The sequence below is a fragment of the Macaca thibetana genome, chromosome 17 (assembly GCF_024542745.1).
Source record: "Macaca thibetana thibetana isolate TM-01 chromosome 17, ASM2454274v1, whole genome shotgun sequence".
NCBI classification, from domain to species: Eukaryota; Metazoa; Chordata; class Mammalia; order Primates; family Cercopithecidae; genus Macaca; species Macaca thibetana.
This window is the reverse complement of record NC_065594.1, coordinates 21,991,022-22,013,908: the sequence shown is the minus strand read 5'-3', so window position 1 is coordinate 22,013,908 and position 22,887 is coordinate 21,991,022. Positions and strand designations below refer to the sequence as shown.

The following is a 22,887-nucleotide window of genomic DNA, read 5'->3' as shown; positions in this document are numbered from 1 at the left end:
TAAATTAATATTAGATCAGTCTATGATTTACAAACCACATACAATTTTCAGTTCCCTTTAGGAATATTCATGATGTGTTTACCTTTAAAACAGGCCCTATTTTTTCTCTCCCAAGTCTACAGCTATATACTGATATTATTTAAACAGACCAGTTCTGTGTTGTTTCAGTCCCTTCAAGCAGTAAGTTTAAATTGAAACCTACATAAATTGTTTAAAATAATATGATGTGCATGTTTTCTTTGAAACTAAATATTGAATGTTTTTCTTTGTTCTTTTTAAAATTTATGAGACGTTACCTATCTCTCACATGCCTTTGTAAACAGAAATGAAGGTTGATAAATAAAATCAAAAGGTTAACACCTGCATATTGCCTCCGAAAGATGCAGGTTTCAAAGGCAAGATTCCTATAAAGACATTTACAGGCTGTGAAATACCATCTCTGCTGTTATAAATACTGACTATAGTGGGCTTTATATCTATATGGTGTCACCAAGCTATTACCTGACTTCAAATAAAGAGGAAGTTCTATAGAGCAAGGAGGCATTGAATGCCAGAAAGAAATTCTAATTTATTTAGTCTTTCAACATATATTTGGAGTGTCCCCACTCCTCAGAAAGATAGAAGTAGATGTATAAAAATTAAAGACTTCTTAGGGGCTTGACTCAGTGTTCAAAAATATTTCTCAAGATTTAATCATTTTTTGCCTCTACTGTCTGTTCCCACACCATGAGCTTGTCAGTTAGGACAAAGCAGAGAACACCAAGAGCCAATTCAGTCTTTTTCTCCCTCCCTATCATTATATAACAGTCCTGCTGTACAAAGTCACATAACATCGTGCAGAGAGAAAATTAATCATCGGCTAATGAGATAGGGATGTGAAAAGAAGTCTGAAAGAAGTAATTTAGAGGCCCCAATTAGGGCCTGTTCTCATGGTTCTCCCGTGTGCACCGCTGGCTGATCCCAGTTCCAGGGGTGTGGGAAGGGCATGCAGGGAGGAGGTGGAGGGAGGAAGAGCAGGAGGGAGCGGGGACAGGGGAGATATAGAAGCTACGGTTTGTGGGGACAAAAAGAGTCTTTCGCGGTACTCCAGATGAGAGCTAATGAGGACCTAAATTAGCAATGGGAACAAAAAAGAAAACGATCCAGAAATCCTTTCTAAGGTGGCTCCATCTGAAAGGGCTTGGCGGGTGACTAGATGTGGTTACCTATAGAGGTTTTAAACCAGGACTGAGAGAAGAAGTGGTGCCATTAAAAGAAACAACCAAGCCCTAAAGTTACTTAACCCAAAAGTGTCTAAGAGGAGTGGAGTAGGACAGATGCCCAGGATCCTGTAAGCAGGATGTACTGTAAGCAGAATGGAGTACATTCAGACAAGATGGAGAAACGAGTGAGAGGGAGCAGGGAAAATAACTTAGTACACATGAGCTTCCAGCCTAAGGAATTGACAGTGACCCCTGTGTGCATCCCTGAGACCTGGCAATGGCCCTTAAAACTGGAAATTTACAACAGATGATTCAGAAGAAATCAGTGTTGGGGAAGGAGTCTAAGAAGATTTGCTTAAGAAGATATTTCTGTAAGCACATGCTAGAGTTCACAAACCTGAGGGTGCAGGGAACCTGGCGCACACCAAGGGGTGAAGGTAGAGAGGGGAAAGAACAGAAACAATGCTGTGATGAAAGCAAAGCAACAACCACCTGGACAGAGGGAGGAAGTGGAGGAGAACATGCTCCATGTGCTACCTCCAAGCTCCAGACCCCCAGTAGGCATCTGCCAGGAAGGCAGCTAATGGTTCACCTTCCAAATGTGGCAACAGGAGGATCTTCTTGCCCTCTGTGGCTGAATCTGTCCTGCAAGAAGAAATTTGCTGGTGAATTAGAAGGGACAGGAACTTTAAGAGACGATTGTCTAGCCATTTACAGCTATTGAGGACAAGGGAAGAGAAATTCAAGACAGGAGGAGAAGTAAGAAGACAGATTTTGGAAAATTAAATGGAAAATGCAAAATCCTTCATTTAGTTTCAAAATGTCAACTGCAAAGTTGCATGAGCTCATCCTTCTGCAGCAAGACAAGACGTGTGTGTTTTAGTAGAATGAGGTCACTTAGCATTTGTCAACTTTGTGATGGGACTGCCAAAAAGATGACATGATGAGATGACATGAAGCTTTCAGCACAGGCCTGTCACAAAGCAAGGAGTAAACATGACCGTGCTTTTTAATCATAACATAACAACTTAGTAAAATATATACATACAAGTTCAGAAATAAGAAAGATAGAGACCACCATTAATTGGTTGATCAGCTTCTGCTTGGCCTCTTTCTGTGGATAACCCTGGACCTCAGAAAAGGTGGATTTTTAGAATTTTTAGACCTCAGAAAAGGTGGATTTTAGGTCATAGTAGGACTGAGGGAAGAGGGTGCTGAGGCTGAATGACAGAAGAGTCAGGTATTGTTGCGAGCTTTCTTTATGGGTTTGACCAGGAATGGTGGGAAAGAGAATCAGACTTGTTACAGGAACCCAGGAATACTGAATAAGGACAATGGATTTAACTACAGGTTATCAAGTCCGAAGTCAACATATTAGGAATAAATTTCTTACTGTGAAAACTGTTAAAAAATGGAATGGGCCATGTCAGGAGTTCATGAGTGCAGTGTCACTAGAGGCATCCAAAGGAAGGCAGGCTGGATCGAGACAGAGAGCTCAGGTGCAGTGAAGAAGCGGCAGGACTCTTGATTCTAATTCCAGCTCTCCTCTTAACTAGCCGTGTAACTTTGGGCAAATCACTTCACTTCTCTGGGCATCCATTTTCTCATCTCTAAATCAAGACGATAGGACTAGGTAATGCCCAGGTTGCTTTCAGCTTTGAAATTTCCTAGTCTTTGGTTAGGGCCAGTGTCCGTTGCCTGCTTGTCAAAATGAACCCCTCCACACCTGGTTGTCCTATGCCAGCATGGTTTTCACGGCTCAGCTGTGAGGCCCACTGTGTCTTAAGACTGTGTTTCAGCAGATCCAGGAAACATGGAGCAGTTTGCTCTGAGTGTGTTAGCCCAGGCCTCTGCACAGAAACCGCTCTGCCCTTGAATTCCTGGCCCGCAGTGTGAGTGAATTTTACAGAAACTTTGATGAGCTCTTACCTCCTGCTCACTCAAAACACGCTTGCTTTTCAAGTGCATGCTCCATGCACAGATTGCTGGAAAGAGCTGATGGAGTTCTTTGAGCAGTCAGTTTTTCTCCGTGCCAGCTTTGGTCAGGAGTTTTGAAATTCTTTTTGCTTCATGTCATGTCATATTTGCAAACATGAACACAAATCTCCTCACCCAAGTCAACAATACTTAGAATAGCTGTTGATGGCTGCATTCCTCAGTTCTGCCAGCATTGCATCCTGGTCAAAGGAGACAGGGGGTTTTACTGATGGAATGAGGTCTTTGTTTATAAAGCGTGCACAGCAGGGCACCAGGAACTCACTCTGGATATACCTCTTGAGTTCAAATGGAAAACATACCTCACTGCCTTTGAAACTCTTTGGAAAGATTATAAAAGCATTTTCAATTTCACTTTCTTAAAGATCCAGCTTGTAGACATTCACTCATCTTATAAAGTATTCTGTTACATTAACATAATCTGTGTGGTTAATTTGTTCTTAACAAATATATAGCCATCTTCAGAGTTTGTTTATTTCACAAAGGGAAAACCTAAGAGCTATTCTGCTTCCAGGGCACTGGTTTTGAACATTTCTCCTAAGAGAACATTTAGAAATATCTTTGTATTTATGATCCCAGTAAGTGTATTTTGGGGATCCTTTTTACATGTCCATTGCATATATAGATGTCATCCCTTTCAAGAACCTGGTCAGCTGTCACCCCCTCTAGTATTCCTTCCCTGACACTTCCCCGGCACCCACCCGACCCCCGACCCTCAACCCCATTTGTTTTCTAGGTAGGGCTGCTGTATCAAAGTACCACAAACTGGGTGGCTTAAAATAACAGAAACGTATTGTCTTGCAGTTCTGGGGGCCAAAAGTCTAAAATTAAGCTGTTGACAGGGCCTCGTTCTCACTGAAGGATCCAGGGAAGAATCTGTTTCATGTCTTTCTCTTAGCTTCTGGTGTTTGCCAGCTATCCTGGGGGATCCTTGACTTGCAAGTGCATCTCTCCAGTCATCACATTGCATTCGCCCTGTGTGTCTGTGTCTTTTCTCCTCGTCTTATAAGGACAGCAGTCATATTAGATCATGCCTACCCTAATCCAGTATGACCTCATCTTATCTTGATTGCATCTGCAAACACAGTATTTCTAAATGAAGTCACACTCATAGGTACGGGGCATTAGGACTTTAACATATCTTTTGGGGGGACATAAGTCAACCCTTACAAACCCTATCCCAGACTGGTTTAGATGTCCCCTTTTCAGTGTTTTCATAGCACCCTTTATTTAAATGTCTCAAAATAGGTGTCATTACTGTATTGGTATTTTCTGCTAAGTTGTTTCAGTCACTAGATTTCCACATCTTTGAAGGAAGGACATTGCAATGTCTTTGAATACAGAGTACCTAGCAAAACACGCAACACCTAGTAGGCACTCATATGTTTGTCAAATGAAAGACTTTTTAATCATCATTATGATTGTGTGTCTTCTATGTTAATAACATATTTCTATAAGGTTATGTAAATATTCTATATATTAATATTCATGTTTGTCAAGTGAAAGACTTTTTAATCATTATGATTGTGTGTCTTCTATGTTAACAACATATTTCTCTAAGGTTATGTAAATATTCTATATATTAATATTAATATATTAATGCTGTATGTAATTGCTACCATTTATTGAGTATTTACCATGTGCTGGACATTATGCTAAACACTTTGGTTTTGTTTTTTTAAAACCTCACAAGAACATTAAAAAGTAAATATTATTCTATTTTATAGATATTATAAATGAGGCTTAGAAAGATTAGTTAAATTTCCCAAAGTCATACAGCCAGTGCAGACTTGGAGTCTCCACACTTTGATATACTGCCTTCACCCAGATGTTCTTCTTGGATGAGCATGAAGACCAGTATGTCTATCTAGTATTCATGTTCTCCTTCCCCTGGTGAAGACACTGAAGCCCAGAGAGGTTAAAAAGCCAGTCAGCCGGCCAGGCGCAGTGGCTCACGCCTGTAATCCCAGCACTTTGGGAGGCCAAGGCGGGTGGATCACGAGGTCAGGAGATCGAGACCATCCTGGCTAACATGGTGAAACCCCGTCTGTACTAAAAATACAAAAAAAATTAGCCGGGCGTTGTGGCGGGCGCCTGTAGTCCCAGCTACTCAGGAGGCTGAGGCCACTGCACTCCAGCCTGGGTGACAGTGTGAGACTCGTCTCAAAAAAAAAAAAAAAAAAAAAAAGCTGGTCAGCCTTAGGTCATTCAGATGTGCCCGATCCCTTGACTTTAAGATCACCTTTTATAAAATGTTCACTTTTCCTCTGCTGTTCACAAAGCAGTTTTTTTAAGAATGCTTGAAAAAAGGAAAACATGGAATGAAAAAGAGCATTACTTTAATAGTTCACAAATTTAACGATATTATAGAACAACAAGACTTGCCAATTGCAATAGGAGACTATTCTGAAAAAGTTTCTCCATTGGAAACTGGTAAACAGAATGTCCTCATGTATCACGTGGCTTCTCTGCAGAGTGATGATAGGTCGGTAATTTTAACCCAGTAATTCTGAAAAAAGAAGCAGCACAATTGCATGTTTGTTAGAGTTTGTTCCAGCCTGTCTCTGTGCTCTGCACAAGTCCTGGGATCTGGCCCCACACACTCACCCTGTCCCTGGACTTGAGGGTCCATCTGGTGTCAGGCAGGAGGAAGAGGGCTCTGGAGCCCTGCATTCTAAGACTCAGCCTCCAATCAGGCTTTATGCTGGTCAGGTGTGACCTGTGCTGCGTGTCTGATAACTGAGGGGTCTATGTCCTTCCCCCAAACCCCAGGCTTCTATTGTGGTGTCTGGATCCTGTCTTGCTTCTCCTGCCTGAATCCTGGCTTAGGTAACCTGCCAGTTGGCCTAGTATTTCTCAACTTGTGACCCCATGATGTTGTTGCAAACTTTATTTCCCCTGGGCTGGGTCTGAACCCTGGACCGGGGGTACAGGCCCTGTGACCTGTAGACAGAGTCCTCTGGGCAGCTGCCCTGCCTGGACCTGTGTTTTATCTGCTGCTAATAATCTCTGTGTTCAGCCACTTTGTCAGGACACCCTCAGCCCAGGACTACACCTGTAATGCAACCATTTAGGCTGATTACCGCCTCTTTCTCATTATTTTCTTAAAACACGATGTTCTTCCTTCCAGGCCAGACTTGTTCCTGGTACTGACATTATCTGTGTCCCTTCTCCCTGCCCACACCTAACCTAGTTAGTATGCCCAGCCTTGCCTGGCAAGAGGCCTCAGCTGCCTTTCTTTCAAATGAAATCTAGTTCTTGTCTCAAATATGAGACTCTTAACTGAGGCATTGACTAGAAAGGGCAGAAAAAGGAACAAGCCATGGCTAGCAGGCAGCAGACAAAGAGAGAAGGAGTGAGGAAGGGCAGCCCAGGCACCGGGGCCCTGGCCTGGCAGGGTGCATTTCTGACTCTGAGTTCCAGGGACAGCAAAGTGGAAACTCACTAGCTTCCACAGCAGGGTCCCTCTGATCTGATCTAAATCCTGCAGTCTCTCCAGACATTGTGGCCACACTGCCAGATGCACACCATGAAAGAGCCATGAAAAATTGTTTGGAATTCCCCAGGCCTACCAGGCTCTCTCCCAGCAATTCCCTTCCTGGACTCTCTCTGTGTCCTCCGAGCCTCAGCTCCTGTGTCCCGACTCTTGCTGAGTTTGGTTCCCATCCTTTATCCTCTCCTCAGACTCAAGTGGGGAACTTACTACTGTTACCTCTGTAACTCCAGATCCTGGCAGTCGTATGTGCCCAGGAAATGCTGAATGAATGCTTTAATTCAAATGAATGAGTGCTTTAATTAATTCAACTGCCATGCCTCTAAAATCCTAAACACAAAGCCCCAACCTGCCTTCTGAAAAATGCTCATCCAATTGATAAAACACTGGCCTGTGAATCAGTAAACAGGATTTTTTTGTTTTGTTTTCGTCTCATCCAATTGGGAACAGACAACCAAAAAGAAACCTTTGCCGAGCCTTGGCTGTGGCCACTCTCTGCTTGGAGCCAGCAACACAGAGAGGAGCCAGACAGGGCCACGGTCGGCGATGAGTAACCCTTCCTTCCTCTCGTTTCAGTACAGTTTTGATAATAAAGTTCTACTGTATATGTAATTGGATTCTTTCTTGCTGTGATTTAAGCAGTCCTCCTCTCTGCGCTGAGTAGAATTACAACTCATTATCTCTGAAGCTCACAGGGGCAGCTTTTCCTACTAGGGCATGGAACTGACTCTCGGGGTTGCGCCACCTTCTCACCTTTGTCTTCCTGTGTTTATGTCTTCCTCGATTTTCAGTTTGTGCGTTTGCTTTAATGAGCGAGTACATCATATGCTCCTGTGCTGTTTGAGAAAACAATTTCCATCTGTATATATATTGTTAAAAAGTAATGGGTTCTTTTTTTTCCCTTAAAGTCTAATCCTTCCTTACTTTCTCTTCTAAAATACTGAATCTCCAATCCTTTGAGGTCCAACATAATTTACGTGTTAATTCCTTTCTAAGCTCTTTTGAAGCTACTGCACTTGCCATGCAGATTTCATTAAACCTCATAGTCTCCTCATACTGATGTCTCAGAAAAAGCAAAGTAAGTCTTGCTATATATTAAAATATTTTGTACAAGAGTGGTATCGTCTGTCCCCATTTCTGGACATATACTTATTTACTTAGCCTTCAGAAAGAAAACAGAAGTCTGTTAACAACTAAAGAGAATGCAAGCACTGGGCTTCTCTCCTCATTTGCGGGAAACATCTGCTGATTATAATTCACAGGGCTCTCATTTCAGGGTTTGCAGTCCTGAGTGGTTTCAGCCTTAAATCATCCTGTGTTGGCAAATAATAGCGAGGGCCAGGCCAGGAAAGAAACAGATGAAGCCTATGTACGGAATGAGATTAAATAAAAGCACAAGCATGCCAATATTCCCATTGCCAATATTTCTTTTTCTAATATATTCACCTTGGAGGCCAATATGTTATTTTAATGATGATGATGTTGAAAACCATTCTGTTCTGGAACTTCTTTGGAATTGATCAGCAGGACCCATCTTGATTTTTTTACGAGTAAGGTACATTTTAAGAAGTAGTGGCATGTATTAGATGAATAATCAGGTTGGGTCGTTCTAGATGGAAACTTTGAAATCGTCACACTTAATACGTGTTTAAATACTGAGACAAAGACCTGGGCCCTCATTCTGACTCTGCCGTCTGTTTGATTTGGAATGTTAGAAGTTTTACTTAAGCACTTTAGGCCTTACTTTCTCTTCTGTAAAATGGAAATCATACTTGTGAAACTTTCTGATGATTGGCAGAATAAACAGAGGCATCTCTGTCACTTACAAAACTTGATGTCTTTTGTGTGTCAGTTTGTTCTGCGCAACATCAGCATGGAATCCTGGAGTCTTGGAATTCTAGCACTCCGAGAGAGAATCCAGTCAAACAGTCCCATATTGCAGATGAAGAAACTGAGAGCCATAATTGTAGAGGAAGTACCTAGAACGTCAGGGTGACTACTTTGAAAGAAAATGCTTGTTTGTCATTTATATTTAGGGTTCTTTTTAAAAAAAAAAAAAAAAAAAAAAACCTTTTATTGAAGTCACACTGGTACACTATGAAATTAAATGGAGTTTTAAATAAATGGGACAGCAGTCCTCTTGGGGTTATAGATCAGAATCACACTGTTTATTCTGTTCAGCCCAGAGGAGGAGTGGAAATGTCCAAAGTAGCTGGCGGAATCTGTAAACCTTTTCCCAGAAAGGAAACGCTTTTGCTAGACCTTCTGTATCCTCTGGAGCTTCTTAGTAAACAAAGGGTGTGGTTATCCTTACATCTGCTTCTGGGCTCCTCCAGCCTTTCAGCACAGGTAAGCAAAGAGTGAGAGCATGTAGAGGCCTAAGGCACAGGCTGTACAGGAGAACTGTACAAGGGGGCTGTAGGGGGCAGCAGGGGGATGGGCAGGAAGGAAGAATGGAAATGATGTAAGATGAGGAGGGAGAAGATAGGAGAGTATAAGACAAGAAGGAAGTTTCATCCTTGCAGAGTAAAGGAGGGCACCATGATCTATCCTGGCCTGTCTACCTGGGAACATTTTCACGCCACCCGTGAGACTGTTTTCTGCCAACAGGGAAACCTCCTGAACAGGATCTCCTTGTGGCTACTCAGTACGGTGTTTTCATAGTCCCTGCTGTTAGAAAGGTCTTACTTATTAGTGTCTGTATGTCACCTTTGAAATCACTTGCTTCATTATCACACTAAAAAAAAAAAAAAAAAAAAAAACAACCGGGTTTATGCTGGAAAACCCATTTGTTTTGCACACTTTCTATTTCTATTTTCAAGTTTGTGTGTGTGCGTTTTAATACAAGGCATAAAGATTTCAAAAGGGTGGGTCAATTATTTGTTGACTAAATTATAGGAAGAAAGTGCAATTATCCAATAGAATCCAGAAATGTATATAGCTAATTTTATGCCTGCATGTATCTAACCCAGCCATAGGAATTGTAATCACTCTTTGTTTTGCTTTTTTTTTCTTTTTTTTTTAATTTCGGGGGAAATAGGTTAGGTGGAACCTGAATACATCATTATAAAGTATGCACATATAAATTGAACTTTCCTAAATCTAGGTCACTTGGGTAAGAAGGCTCTTTTGATGAAACCACGTTGACAATTAGATTCACAGGGCACTTCAATGTTAAATGATATTCTCCCCATATTCTGGGTCATAAGGTGGTATAAACAATACACCAATGTTAAGAAATAGAAAATTGTATTCACAGTAATAGTGAAGCTTAATGGTGCATGCTTTTACACTTTAATATGCTGTGTTCTTTCTGTTGTATTAATATTTTAAGTAATATAATTTCCTTTGTGTATTTCTATGTTCATCTTTTCCTTTTTTTCTCTTTACCCTTCTGGCATAGCTTTCTATAATATTACATCTTATGCCAGGAGAAATTCCCGAAACATAGAAAGTATAAAGTCAAAACATCTTTGCAGGAAAATGGCAAAAACAACAACAAAAATGGATTTAATCTCCAGTCAAAATGTTATCTTGTATACTTTACAGACTCAATCTGTGTCCCAGGCTTTGATCCAAGCCTCAACATGATGACTGGAATCACCCCCATTAACCCAATGATCCCAGGCCTTGGACTGGTACCTCCCCCACCACCAACAGAAGTGGCTGTTGTCAAAGAAATAATCCACTGCAAAAGCTGTACTCTTTTTCCTCAAAATCCAAGTGAGTAACGCCTATGGGAACTATTTGCGCATTTTAAATTGTTTTCTTTTTAAATTTTAAAATGGCATTGCAGTCATTTTCAGATATGACTCACACGTAAATGCGCAGAGTGGGGATCCGTTCTACAGGAGGCCTTTTGTCTCTCGATTAGAATAAATACACAGGGATGTGGCCACGTGTCTGTCCAGAAGCTGAGTTCCCACTATCAAGCCAGTACATGGGATTTGGGGATGTGTATCTGGCGGTAAGACTTTGCATGCAGTGAAGCCTAGTGTTTGCTGGAGAACACAGTGTGAAATATGTGAGCACTTCCATCCATCTTCACAAATGTGGGAGAAAAACTCCGAAATGTGTTTTGCTAGATGGAAAATTGAATTAATTTGACAGTTAGCAATTTGGGGGCTGAGGAGAGGGGAGCCTGCATCTCAGAGCTTCTGGACCAAATTGCATTTGCTTGAAGGAAACATACATTTGATGAAGTAAATGGGCCAGAATTTTATTTTTTTAATTTTGCCTCAGATACTAAGTGTATGGGCTAAAAAAGCTAGGACTTTTTTTTTTCTGGTCGTTCATATTAATCAGGGTTGCCTTTTTTAAGTGGACTTTTCAGGAGATTGCTTTAGTAATCTACATATAAACTAGGTAAAATGTTGTGAGAGGGTACATTTTATCTTTTTATACAGCCTCCCCAAAATGTAATAGTTTGCTCATTTAAATGTGAATAATAACAAAGTGGTTTTTTCAGGCCCGGTGTTGCACAGCCAAGTAAGTATTGTGCGTGCTTTTGTGGGTGATGCTTCCTGTATTCCGCTTTGCTGCTCCTTTATCTGGAAACAAGACAAAGCAGATAACACGCTGAGGTTCTTCATCATGTTGTCATTTCATCATGTTTTGTACTTTGGGAAGTTTTTTCCCTCCCTTTTCTGGGCTTCTGTAGTATAAAGGAGAAATGAAATTATGCAAACATTTGCTTTACGTTTGTTCATGGACAAGCGTATAGCCACTCTGCGTAGCAATAAACACGGAAGGTAGAGGTTGGGAGTGGGAGGGGAGAGGAACTTAGAAACAAGACAGCCTGGGATAAGTGTAAGTTGGCACAGAAATGTATCGTCACTCCGTCTGGAGAAAGTTACTCTGCAAGCTTTAGTTTTGCCGGGAGAACCAGAGAGAGCAAATAAATGAAAGACAAAACTTTCTGTTTTGTTGTGATTATTAGATCTTCCACCTCCTTCCACAAGAGAACGACCTCCTGGGTGTAAGACTGTGTTTGTCGGAGGATTACCAGAAAATGCTACCGAGGAAATTATTCAAGAAGTCTTTGAGCAGTGCGGTGATATTACAGCAATTCGGAAAAGCAAGAAGAATTTTTGTCACATTCGCTTTGCAGAGGAATTCATGGTTGATAAAGCCATTTACCTTTCTGGTACTTTGCATTACATAAGGAGTTTTCTAGGCATTTTGTTATGTTTTGTGATGTTAATATGAGCTTATTCCCTTTGGCCTTAATGCAAAATAAAGTCTTCACAGTTCGGGGCTGGAAAGGGAGGAATTCTGCCTTCTTCCTTGGCTGCCGGAAGCTCTGTGCTAAGTCTGTGAAGGTGCCTCACTGCAGGAGCAATTTCCCACCATCCAGTCTTTAGGAATTCCATCGAGTTTCTAATTAATGTTCTCAAGTGCTTATTAGATGAGAAGCAATATTATGAGTACTAAGGACCATTATTCTTACTGGATGTAATCCTCTGGGAGAGTAAAGTACTCTCTCAGAATAATTTCAGTTTTTGGAAGTGGATTCACTTTCTGGACACCAGGGTACCAAAGCAAGGTCAGTTCCCTGCAGGAAAGTGGCTTAGGGGCCCTAGGAGAAAGGCACAGGATCATTGCCTCGTTGGTGATTCATTAAGCCTTGTCCTTTGGTGCCAATGTTTATAGGCGATTTTTACAGATACTGAGATTAGACCCAGTGCTGCCTTCCCATCTGTGGGTGTTGGGCCAAGTGGATGGAGTCTGTCCACAAGGCCTTGCCAAATCGAAGAATTAGGGGCTGGTTTTGGAAGGACACGTTCTTAGACTGAACTCACTGCCCTTCCCTCACACTCCCCACCTCCATTTTTCAGTCGTCCCTCTGCATTTCACCTCCCTATTCCTGAGGCAAAGCTGATAAGGGAAGGTGGGAAAACAGTAGGGGTGGGGGGTGGTGTTGGGGGTACCTATCTGAACATTCCCGCCAGGTTTTACTTAATTTCTGCAGTCCGCCTCTATTGCCACGAAATTCTGTGCAAACCTCAGAAGCCTTGAGGTTATCAGCAATGCAGAGACTCTCCTGAGGTAGATAGTGATATGGAGAACTTTAAAACCCCTTATTTCAGTAAAACCTTACAAAGTAGAAAATAAAAACTAAAAGCAATTGAAAATGGATAAGGAAGACAAAGCGTAGAATGAAGACATTTCATAACACACAATCCACTGTTAGACAATGGGGTTTCTGGTGAGTTCGTGGCACTGGGTTTCATGGCCTAGAGCCTGCCTCCGTTTTCTTATCTGCAAAATAAAGATAGTAACAGTATGACCTCGTAGGACTGTGAGGAGGAATAAATCAAATAATGGATATTAAGTGCTTAGCAGGGCACCTGCAACATAGAAACCATTCAGGAAATGGTTGTTTTTAACATAAATATCCTGATCATGATAAAGGACTGATTTTTCTATCTCAAGAACCCTGTCCTGGGGACCTGGGTTCTAATCACAGCTGTACCAATAAAACTGCAATCATCCCTCAGTACACTCGGAGGATTGGTTCCAGGAACCCCCACCCCTGCCCCATGTATATCCTGCGGAACCCTCATGTATATGAAAAGTCAGCCCTCCATATATGTGGGTTTCACATCCCTCAAATACTATATTTTGGATACACATTTGGTTGGAAAAAATCCACCTATAAGAGGACCTGCACAGATTAAACCCATGTTCACAGGTCGACTGTATTCTTTACCCTACTTGATTAAATGAGAAGGTTAGAGTAAATCAAAGGCCCATTTCAACTCTAATACAACACAATGTTCACACCCAATCAGAAGCCTCGTAAGACACTGACAAAGATGAACAGTCCCAAATTTAGGCATATGAAAGGTGCTCCTTGATTGATTATACCTTGATCCTATGATTTTCCAGCCTGGGGGCTGGTCCTGCTTCCCTCAGCATGCCCCTGATTGCTCCTTGGTCTGCCCCATTACTGTAAGAGGAGAACACAGCTAAGCCTCACCTCCAGCCTCCCTACCTGGGTGCAGAAGAGCCTCCTAACTCTGCCTTCCTGCCCTTGAGAGGCTGCAGCATCAGTCCCAGGAAGATCTGCTAGGCCAATTAACTGGAAAGGCAGGAAGGAAGTCAGGCGGCCCCTCCTGTGTGTGGGCTCCAGCAAGCCCAAGCCCAGCTGGAAGGCCTGTCTAATTTTAGGACCACATTCACATTTGAAGGCCTAGCTAATTTTAGACTCGGCCTCATCAGGGTCTCTTTTAAGTCCTTAGTGATGATGTTTCTGTGAAAGTGAGGGTGTTTCTGGAGCCAGAAATGTTTGAAAACGGATTCTCTGGACAATGAGCAGGGGAAAGGTGCTTGGCCAGTTGGGATAGCTGGCCAGTTGAAACAGTCCTGCCTGCTCAGCTGTTATGCCTGTATCACTGTGGCCTGCTGACTTGTTAAGTTCCCATGACCCACAACCAAGATACATTTTGCTTTTGCATTAATTCTGCACATCTGTGATCGGATGTTTTTGGTTTTGATTGGTATTGTTATGTCTTCCCATTTTTAGATAACACTTGAAAATCTAGCAGTGAGAAGGGTTCCGTGGCATCACAGAAACCAGATGTGAGGTCAATATCTTACTTGTAACTTTCAAAGGTGTAAAGTGGCCTCCTGGGAGGAGCCAGCCTCTACAGAGATTTTCAGCTGAGTTTTATCCCCAAATGCTAAAATAATCCATTGAAATCTACCATGAGATCGTGAACATCAGCACAGTGCAGCCTAGCATTTTACAGCTGTATCTCATTTGCAAAGCCCCCACACTGGAAAAGTGCTTATGTTGCTCTCTCCTCTGGCAGCCCCCAGCAGCTGTGGTCCTGCTGGGACCTGGATTTATGTTCTGAAAATCTGAGTACCCCAAACTGAAGAGCAACCTCAAAGTCAATTCTTCTTCATTTGAAGTTAGGCCGGCTGACTGGTTTCAGTTCTGTTAGTGTTGATTTCTCAGATCAAGTTTCTGCTCATAATCTTTATATAAGTTGGGTAGCTCACAGTGAATCCCCTAAAGATTTCCAGGCCCATTTTTCTCTTTGTCTAGCTCTGGGCTCTTGCACCGGGCTCCTGTGGCCTTAAAATATTAAATGAACAATTTGTGTGGTGATGCATACCAGATGAGGTGCTGCAGGGCTGTGAGGAAGGCAGCGGTGAGGCCTCTTGATTGCAGGTAAAATATTCTCCCGCGTGCCCCAGAGGATAAGTGGAAATAAAACAGCGTTGCAAAATTGCCTTGGTAATTGTGCCTGTTGCAGCTGCTGAGAGAGAACTGAGCAGCGGCGTTTTCTGGGGGAATGTAGCAATAGCCTGTGAGTGAGATGTTCTGGAATTTACTTTGTAGATCTTTTTAAATATCATAGATGCTCTTTAGTTACTCATATTTCACCTATACAATAGAATTATAGTAAACTGAAAATATAATAAAACCAAGAACATAAAAAAGAAAAAAAAAATGCTTCATGCCAAATTTGTTTCTGAGCTTCCTAGAAGCCAGGGGGAAGAAGGAATGATCATGATAAGACCCTAGTTCTTGAGATCATCTTCTCTTGGGGATACCGGTTTGGAAGATGGGTAAGCAGCCCTCGGAGACAACTCTCCAAGGTGTGTTTATCCCCAAACCTGTAATAGGCCTAACTTTACAAAGCTTCAAGGTTGCTGGGGAAAAGGATAATTGCTTCCCGCCTCCTATGGGAAATGTATCTGTAGTAACAGCAAAGAAATAAGTGAGCATTTGCCTAAGTGTGCCTTGAAGGTCTGGACCAAAAACATGTGGCCATTGTGACATTATGGTGTGACCAGAGTTTCCATTGGTTTCAGGTTACAGGATGCGATTAGGGTCTAGCACCGACAAAAAGGATTCAGGCCGCCTTCATGTGGACTTTGCCCAGGCCAGGGATGACTTCTATGAGTGGGAATGCAAGCAGAGGATGCGTGCCCGGGAGGAGCGGCACCGGCGCAAGCTGGAGGAGGACCGGCTCCGGCCCCCATCCCCGCCCGCCATAATGCACTACTCAGAGCACGAAGCCGCTCTGCTAGCTGAAAAGCTGAAAGGTATGGGCCACCCACGCTGGCTTTTCTTCCTGCACAGGGATCCCCAGACACGGAACCCCTGTGCGTTTCTCCTGCCTCTTCACCGTTGTCCCTTCAGTACAATGTCTGCTATGCCCTAAGATGGCCGTAAGAGTCTGGTGTAAGCACAGACTCTTTACAGAGCTGGGGTGGGGTCGCTGGGAGGTCCCCTGGAAGCTGCAGACACCTGGGCTTCATCTTCTGCCTGGGACAGAACCCTGCCCCTTCCCAGAATGCTCACCCATGTTCTCCATTAAAGTGTATATGTACAGTCACTCAACAAAACTCACTGAATGAGGGGACAGAAAGGTCCCCAAAGCAGGCTATTCTGACCCAGTGTTTAATGAGCCAGGCAAGTATTTGTGCCATTGGTGGGGCGTTCTTAGTGTTCCTCCAGCCCTGTAGAGTGTGCGTGTTTACCAGACTCCGAAAGCCTTCATCAGGCAAAATTGCAGACATGGTGCTGGGGTCCATCGAGAATAGAAAAGAAACACAGAATGGGATCCCTGCTTCAGAGATGCAGTTGAGGGGATACATGCAACATTTATAGGACGATTAGCAAGAGAAGAGCGTATGTTTTATTTCTTCTAATGTTTTCTGAGGCCCTCCCTGGTGTCTTATGCTGTGGGAAATAAAGACATAGGAAGGCTCTAGTACCTGCCCCCGTGAACTACAGATGCCAGATTTTGAAGTTAGGATGACATGTGAATTCAGTTCTGTTACTGACCAAAGTTGTGTGAGCTGAGCAAATATATGGGCATTTTACAGGAAAATGATGGTCAGACCCTCCTCAGGTCATTGAGTGCTGTCAGGATTTGATGAGAGAACGTAAGTCACAGTTGCCGGCCACATGTGGGTGTCTACAGATAAACAATTAACTGTAATACCAAGTCAGTGGCATGATTGTCAACCAACGTATATGCACCGTGCTTTGGGGATTCAGGGGCCAGTGCAAATAATGTTGATGAAAGTGTCAAGAAAGTCTTTATACAGGAGGCATAATTTGAAATTTGCAGAATAAACTAGATTGTTTTTCCCCAGGAGAAAAAGAGGCATAAAGCCATTCTAGTTAGAGGCTGGAAACCTAAGAATAAAATCCCACAGAAGCAGAAAGGAATTCAGCATAGAAGCTGCCTTTCTAGAGCGAGGTAAAGCTAGAATGGCAGTCTGGGCCAGATGGCAGAGCCCCGAAGGCTATTGCTGGAATTTGGTTTTATTCCGTAAACAGTGGAGAAGCCATCACAGATTTCTGACGAGAAGAGGGATGTGATTGATCCTTCAAGTGTTTTAGAACATAACTGGTGTATTGCTGGCAGTGTATAAAGTGGATTGGATGTTTTCACTAAGAAAAATGTATGAAAAGCTGCCTAACACCTATTTTAGGAAGATAGGAAGTTGACATTCTACACTTTAAAAAAAAAAAAAAAAAGGTGGCAGCGGGGGCGCTGTGCTTCCAATCTTCCATCCAGGGCTTGAGAATCCTTAATCAACTGCAGTTGCCACTGAAATACCCGCACTGTAACCAAGGAATGCTTCTTGCTGAGGCTCTTGTGGTGTGTTTCTCATGCTCTGAGAAACCATGTCTTACCAATATAAATACATAGGCCATAGCTGTCCCTTTAATAAAGGGCATATGCAATGCAGATACAGACATCATCTCACTTTTCCCTCCAGCCTAGAAACTGCAAGGAGTGGCCAAAATGAGATATAGCAGCAATGTTCTCAACAAGGAGTGTTCACTGGAACAATAATTTTTCTTTAATATCCAATGTATTATGGTATCAGATTATGATCTACACAGACTAACTGTATTCAGTTTGTCCACACCGAGAAGTGACAAAAACTAGCACCTTGATCTGTGACCTCCTGGAGGAATTTCATAAAAGTGTATCATCTAGTTATGTTGTTTTTAAGAACCCAGTACGGAAGTGTCTCCGCACGTATGAAGTATGTGGCATTTGCCTCTCCTTTTAGAGGATAACAGATTGGGATGTCAATTTGGTAAAGTAATTTGCAAGCCTTGCCATTTCAAAAGTATATATTTATATAGATGAGTATAATTTGCAGAATTCAGAAGCTGTACCTTTGCCAAGTACTGTGTGATCCCTTGAGGAAAGAACAGATTGGAAATCTTAATAGATGGCTGTTACAGTAGAATGAACTAGCTGGGGACACATCTTAGGCAAGAGTCAGGTAATATCAAGCTTGACAATTTCAACCCAAGCATAGAGTTTGGAATATAAACAGCATTTAATTGCTTAGGAAATTTCCTTAGAGAGGAAATCCACTCCATGCTCCTTATAATGTTGCAAAGCCAGACAGGAAGAGCTGAGGACCCTGTTTCCCTGAAGATGATTTCATTGATATGGGGACATAAAATACAGTCAAGACCTAAGGTAAAGAAATCTGTGTCAGAGAGGAAATGGAAATGCAATCTGAAAATACCTAATTGGATTTGATTTTTTTCCTCCCCTGAGAAATCTTACTTAGATTTATTACAGATACTTTCTTCTATTTTATATCATACTTGTTTATTCTTACAATTTTCTCTTTGAAACTCAGCTTTATTTAGCAAAATCTGTACAAACCAAGTCTTTCTTATGACCCACAATGCCCTCTCCATGTCCTGTCCAATGCTAAAACTGTGCACATAGTAGGTGCTCAGTAAAATAATTCTTTTCTCTCTTCTTCTGCTCTTTGGATCTATGAGCACATTGAATTTCTGGCCAGTGGTTCTACTGGGCATGACCGGATGTACATGGAAATGATGCGATGTGTGCTCAGCCATCCTTCCAATCACTCAAGAAGTATTCATTAATCAGTATTTTACCATATGCCTGGCACTGACCTAGCCAGTGGTGGAAAGCACAACAGTGAACAAGCCCCTGCCTCAAAGAGTTTAGATGTCTTGAGTGACAGAGGCAATAACAAATCACCTTGCGTTTGCCACTTATAATAGTGCACTATTATAATAGTATATTTATTGACATGTGAATTCAGTTCTGTTACTTGTTATATGTGGGAAGTGCAAAGTGCTGTCGCAGGGGAGAGAGCCAGCCCAGATGGGCAGTGCTGGAGTGAGAGAGGGAGGATCTTCCAGGACCAGGTTATCCCATTCACTGGCTACTTGACCTTCTGAAACCAGAGGTAACACTATTGTGTTTGTGTAGTGTCTGAGACATGGAGTCATCCAGTGCCTGTTACGTTAATGCAAATTCTAAAAAAGAAAATTAGTAGGCATCCTGCTGGTTACATAGACATCGTTGTGAGACAGTTCAACTTAATGAAGACCGACTGGGAAGCAACTGCTCAGAAACCCAAAGTTTATAGCATGGCTTTGAGAAAGTGAGATGGAGCTCAATAACACCATAATTACACTTTATTGGAAACAGTGGCACCAGGCAGATGAGATAATGAATTTCAGTGTGTCTAACACAGACCATCCACCCCTGGAGGAACCCTGTGTTTGGACTGTGGAAGGAAGAGATTGATCAGACAGTGAGGAAGGATTATATTCTAATTCACTGGGATTTCTCTTGGCAAGAGCATTTAAAAGTTTTTGTGTATTTTTTACCCCCTTAGAAAGCTTCACATAATCTTTCATTTTGTGATGAAATGAAGAGTTTCTCTCTGAATCAGGTGAAGTCCTGACAAAGCCTTGCAAGCAGGGCCTTTGGGATTCCCTAATGTGTCAACAAGAGTACCATCCTCCTGGGATCAACATTTATAATTTCCAGAGAACTGGACTCTGATTTGCATATAGAATGGCCCCATGTCAGCCTGCCAGACAGAGGAAGGGGCAGATGTGGTACCAGCATTTTGCTGAGATGGTTGTCAATATTTATGGTTCCATGAAAGTAAAAATAATGTTATGAGCCAAGTGGATGTCCCATTAGCTAAAAGCCAGACTTCCTTCATAGGGTAAGGGAAATATGAAACATAGGAGCCTGTTTGCAAATTATTTCCTTATGTGTTATTGACCTTCATAGAGGTAAGATAGGCCGTTTTATTTAGAAACATTTTGCTTGACCCTGAAGCAGGAATAATCGGTGCATTTCCATATTGCTGCCTTAATTTTCTCATTTTTACAGCTACTAACTAGTTAAGAAGATTGCGTGTGTGTTTTGGGGGTAGAAGGGAACATTACCTGTCTGTTTAGCCTTTTATGCTGTCTGTGATCTGGTTAGTTGATGCAGGGTTAATTGAGCAGCCAGGAAAAGGAGACTTGTTTAGGGACATGTACAGAAATTTGGGGATTGTGATAGCAGCAATGCTTTGACCATACTGAAATTCCACATCTGCTTAGATGACTATGTGACTGTACACTGTGAGCAATTTCCGGCTGTCTTTGGAGCCAGAAATCATTGATAACTACAGACACACTTTTATTTGTGTGTGTATGTGTGTACACATGTGTGTGTCCCTCCATTTCTTTGGAAAGAAAAGCATTTTAGAATGTCTTCCTTGTTTTCCCACGTTCTGTTCAAACATAAAATCCCTGTCTCCTCATTGTTCCTTTATAGACCCAGGTGTAAATAAGGAAACTATAGCCCACCTAAGTTTCATATTCAGTGCTCCCGGCTTGGCTCTTATTCCATCTATTGTTCGAAATTCAGGGCTGCCTCTTCCTGTGCACACAAAGTGGGAGGAAAAAAACCACTTAACGGCCGGGCGTGGTGGCTCACACCTGTAATCCCAGCCCTTTGGGAGGCCCAAGTGGGTGGATCACCTGAGGTCGGGAGTTCGAGACCAGCCTGACCAACATGGAGAAACCCCATCTCTTCTAAAAATAGAAAATTAGCCAGGTGTGGTGGTGCATGCCCGTAATCCCAGCTACTCAGGAGGCTGAGGGAGAAGAATCACTTGAACCCTGGAGTTGGAGGTTGCAGTGAGCCGAGATCGCGCCATTGCACTCCAGCCTGGGCAACAAGAGCAAAACTCCATCTCAAAAACAAAAACAAAAAACACTTACCAATTTGGTTCCTTTTCCCCATCATTATCTATATATCAGTTTAATTAAAATTCACCAGGTACCCACCACTTTGTGCCATGCCCTGGACTTTCAGATGTGACTGTAGCATGGGCCCTGTCTTCTGTTAAAGGATACTGTGGCAGTGAAATCATGACTGTCTTACAAATATAAAACGAACATGTGCTAATGATGTTATTTAACTCACGAATTAATGAGGAGACCAAGAAAATGTTAAAACTGTTTCAAAGGAGAATTCACTTTATAAAGATTTACACTTTCTACTGAACAAAAATTAATTTGCATTGTTACAGAGAGGAATTATTTGTATTGTAATCAGTTTGCCACGATTTATGTTCTACTCCTACAAAGTTGTAAAATAGCCTAGTCAGAGATTAGCCAAAGAATTAAAGATTCCCACCCCCTGTAGAATTAGGTAATTCATGCCCAGCATTCCATAGAAAGGGTCTGTAATAGTCTCTGTGCCGATTTCCAAGTCTTGAACACTTTTTTTTTTCCTGAATAGAAGTGACAGCTATTTAATTGGTCATGGGGACAGGGATAGAGACTCACAAAGCTCTTAAGAATCACATCTATTCCTTTTGAAAGTCTCTGCTATCTCAGCTGCTACTTTCCACTTCAGGTTTTCATTATCTCTTAACTTTGGTCAGCTCCTAACCAGTTTACCTGGCCTTCACTGAGTCCTTAATTCAGTGCTTCTCAAACCTCCACGCGCATAGAAATCACCTGGAGTAAAATGCAGATTCCAATTCTGGAGGTGTGGGAAAGGCAGAGTCTGCCTTTTTTTTTTTTTTTTTTTTTTGAGATGGAGTCTCGCTGTGTCTCCCAGGCTGGAGTGCAGTGGCGTGATCTCGGCTCACTGCAAGCTCCGCCTCCCGGGTTCACGCCATTCTCCCGCCTCAGCCTCCCAAGTAGCTGAGACTACAGGCGCCCGCCACCACGCCGGGCTAGTTTTTTGTATTTTTAGTAGAGACGGGGTTTCACCATGTTAGCCAGGATAGTCTCGATCTCCTGACCTCGTGATCCACCCGCCTCGGCCTCCCAAAGTGCTGGGATTACAGGCTTGAGCCACCGCGCCCGGCCCAGAGTCTGCATTTTTAACAAGCTCGCAAAGGCTGCTTCTGCGCCTGGTCTTTGAATAGCAAAGAGCTCTCCCGTATGCAGGTTTGTAATGCCTACTGTGTGCCAAGTTCTCAAGAAACATGGAAGAGAGGGAGAGGGAAGGAGGTTAACAAAGTCTGAAATAACCAGAAATGAAATGAGATGGGCGTGGATTCCAGCGGTGACATCTGATAGTATCACTATAACATTATTTACTCTTCACAAAGCTAAAGGAATTTTTACCTTCCCAAAATTAAAAAGGCTTTCAAAAACATTTTTGAGTTATTTGATAAACCGTTTAGTGCCTCACTGCAGAGGGCCTTGCTTCTGTGGGATTCTCTGACATCACTCTTAACTTTCATTGCCAGTGATAACGACTTCTGAAGCCTGAAGTATATAACAGAATCATTCAGCTTAGTTGTCATGAGAACATCTATCTCTGGTAGATAATGGCACATGTGAAAATACTCTTTGACATGAAATTTAAATGTTTATTATCAACTATGATGTTTCCTAACTTTTAACCATTGCATTTGTATCTTTCCAGCATCAATTGCTACAAATCTATTGGGAATACAGTAGTTTCCCCTTATCCTTGGGGGATACATTCCAAGATCCTAGTGGATGCCTGAAACCATGAATAGTACTGAACACTATATATACTATGCACAAGCTTCTTTTTACTTCTTCACAATTTCACACATAAATTGTTCTTACCCTAGATTTTAGCAACCTCAGCATACAATTTTTTACTTTCTTTATTGTGAAGAACTTTTACCTTTTCACTTAAAGGAAGCACTTTGTGGCCTTTCTTTGACATTTCCAAATTGCCAGCATCACTACTCTTGCATTTTGGGGCCATTATTAAGCCAAATAAGGGTTACTTGAACACAAACACTGCTGTACCATTACAGTGGATCTGGCAATCCAGGTGGCTACTAAGTGATTCACAGGGAGGTAGTGTAGACAATGTGGATGGACAATCAACCCTGGACAAAGGGATGATTCATATCCGGGTCAGGTCA

General features: G+C 42.2%; 1 protein-coding gene across 6 annotated transcripts in view; it reads left to right on the top strand.

The window, feature by feature from the left end:
- ENOX1 (ecto-NOX disulfide-thiol exchanger 1) overlaps positions 1 to 22,887 on the top strand; it is a 578,892-nt gene that overhangs the window by 411,068 nt on the left and 144,937 nt on the right. For 5 of the 6 annotated variants that reach the window (XM_050766189.1, XM_050766187.1, XM_050766188.1 and 2 more), the window contains 3 exons: positions 10,240 to 10,413; positions 11,630 to 11,836; positions 15,520 to 15,753. In XM_050766189.1, coding sequence (XP_050622146.1) covers positions 10,240 to 10,413; positions 11,630 to 11,836; positions 15,520 to 15,753 — 615 coding nt within the window. Of the gene's footprint in view, positions 1 to 8,852; positions 9,040 to 10,239; positions 10,414 to 11,629; positions 11,837 to 15,519; positions 15,754 to 22,887 lie in introns of those variants that run through there. The other variant, XM_050766191.1, reaches the window with a different exon arrangement.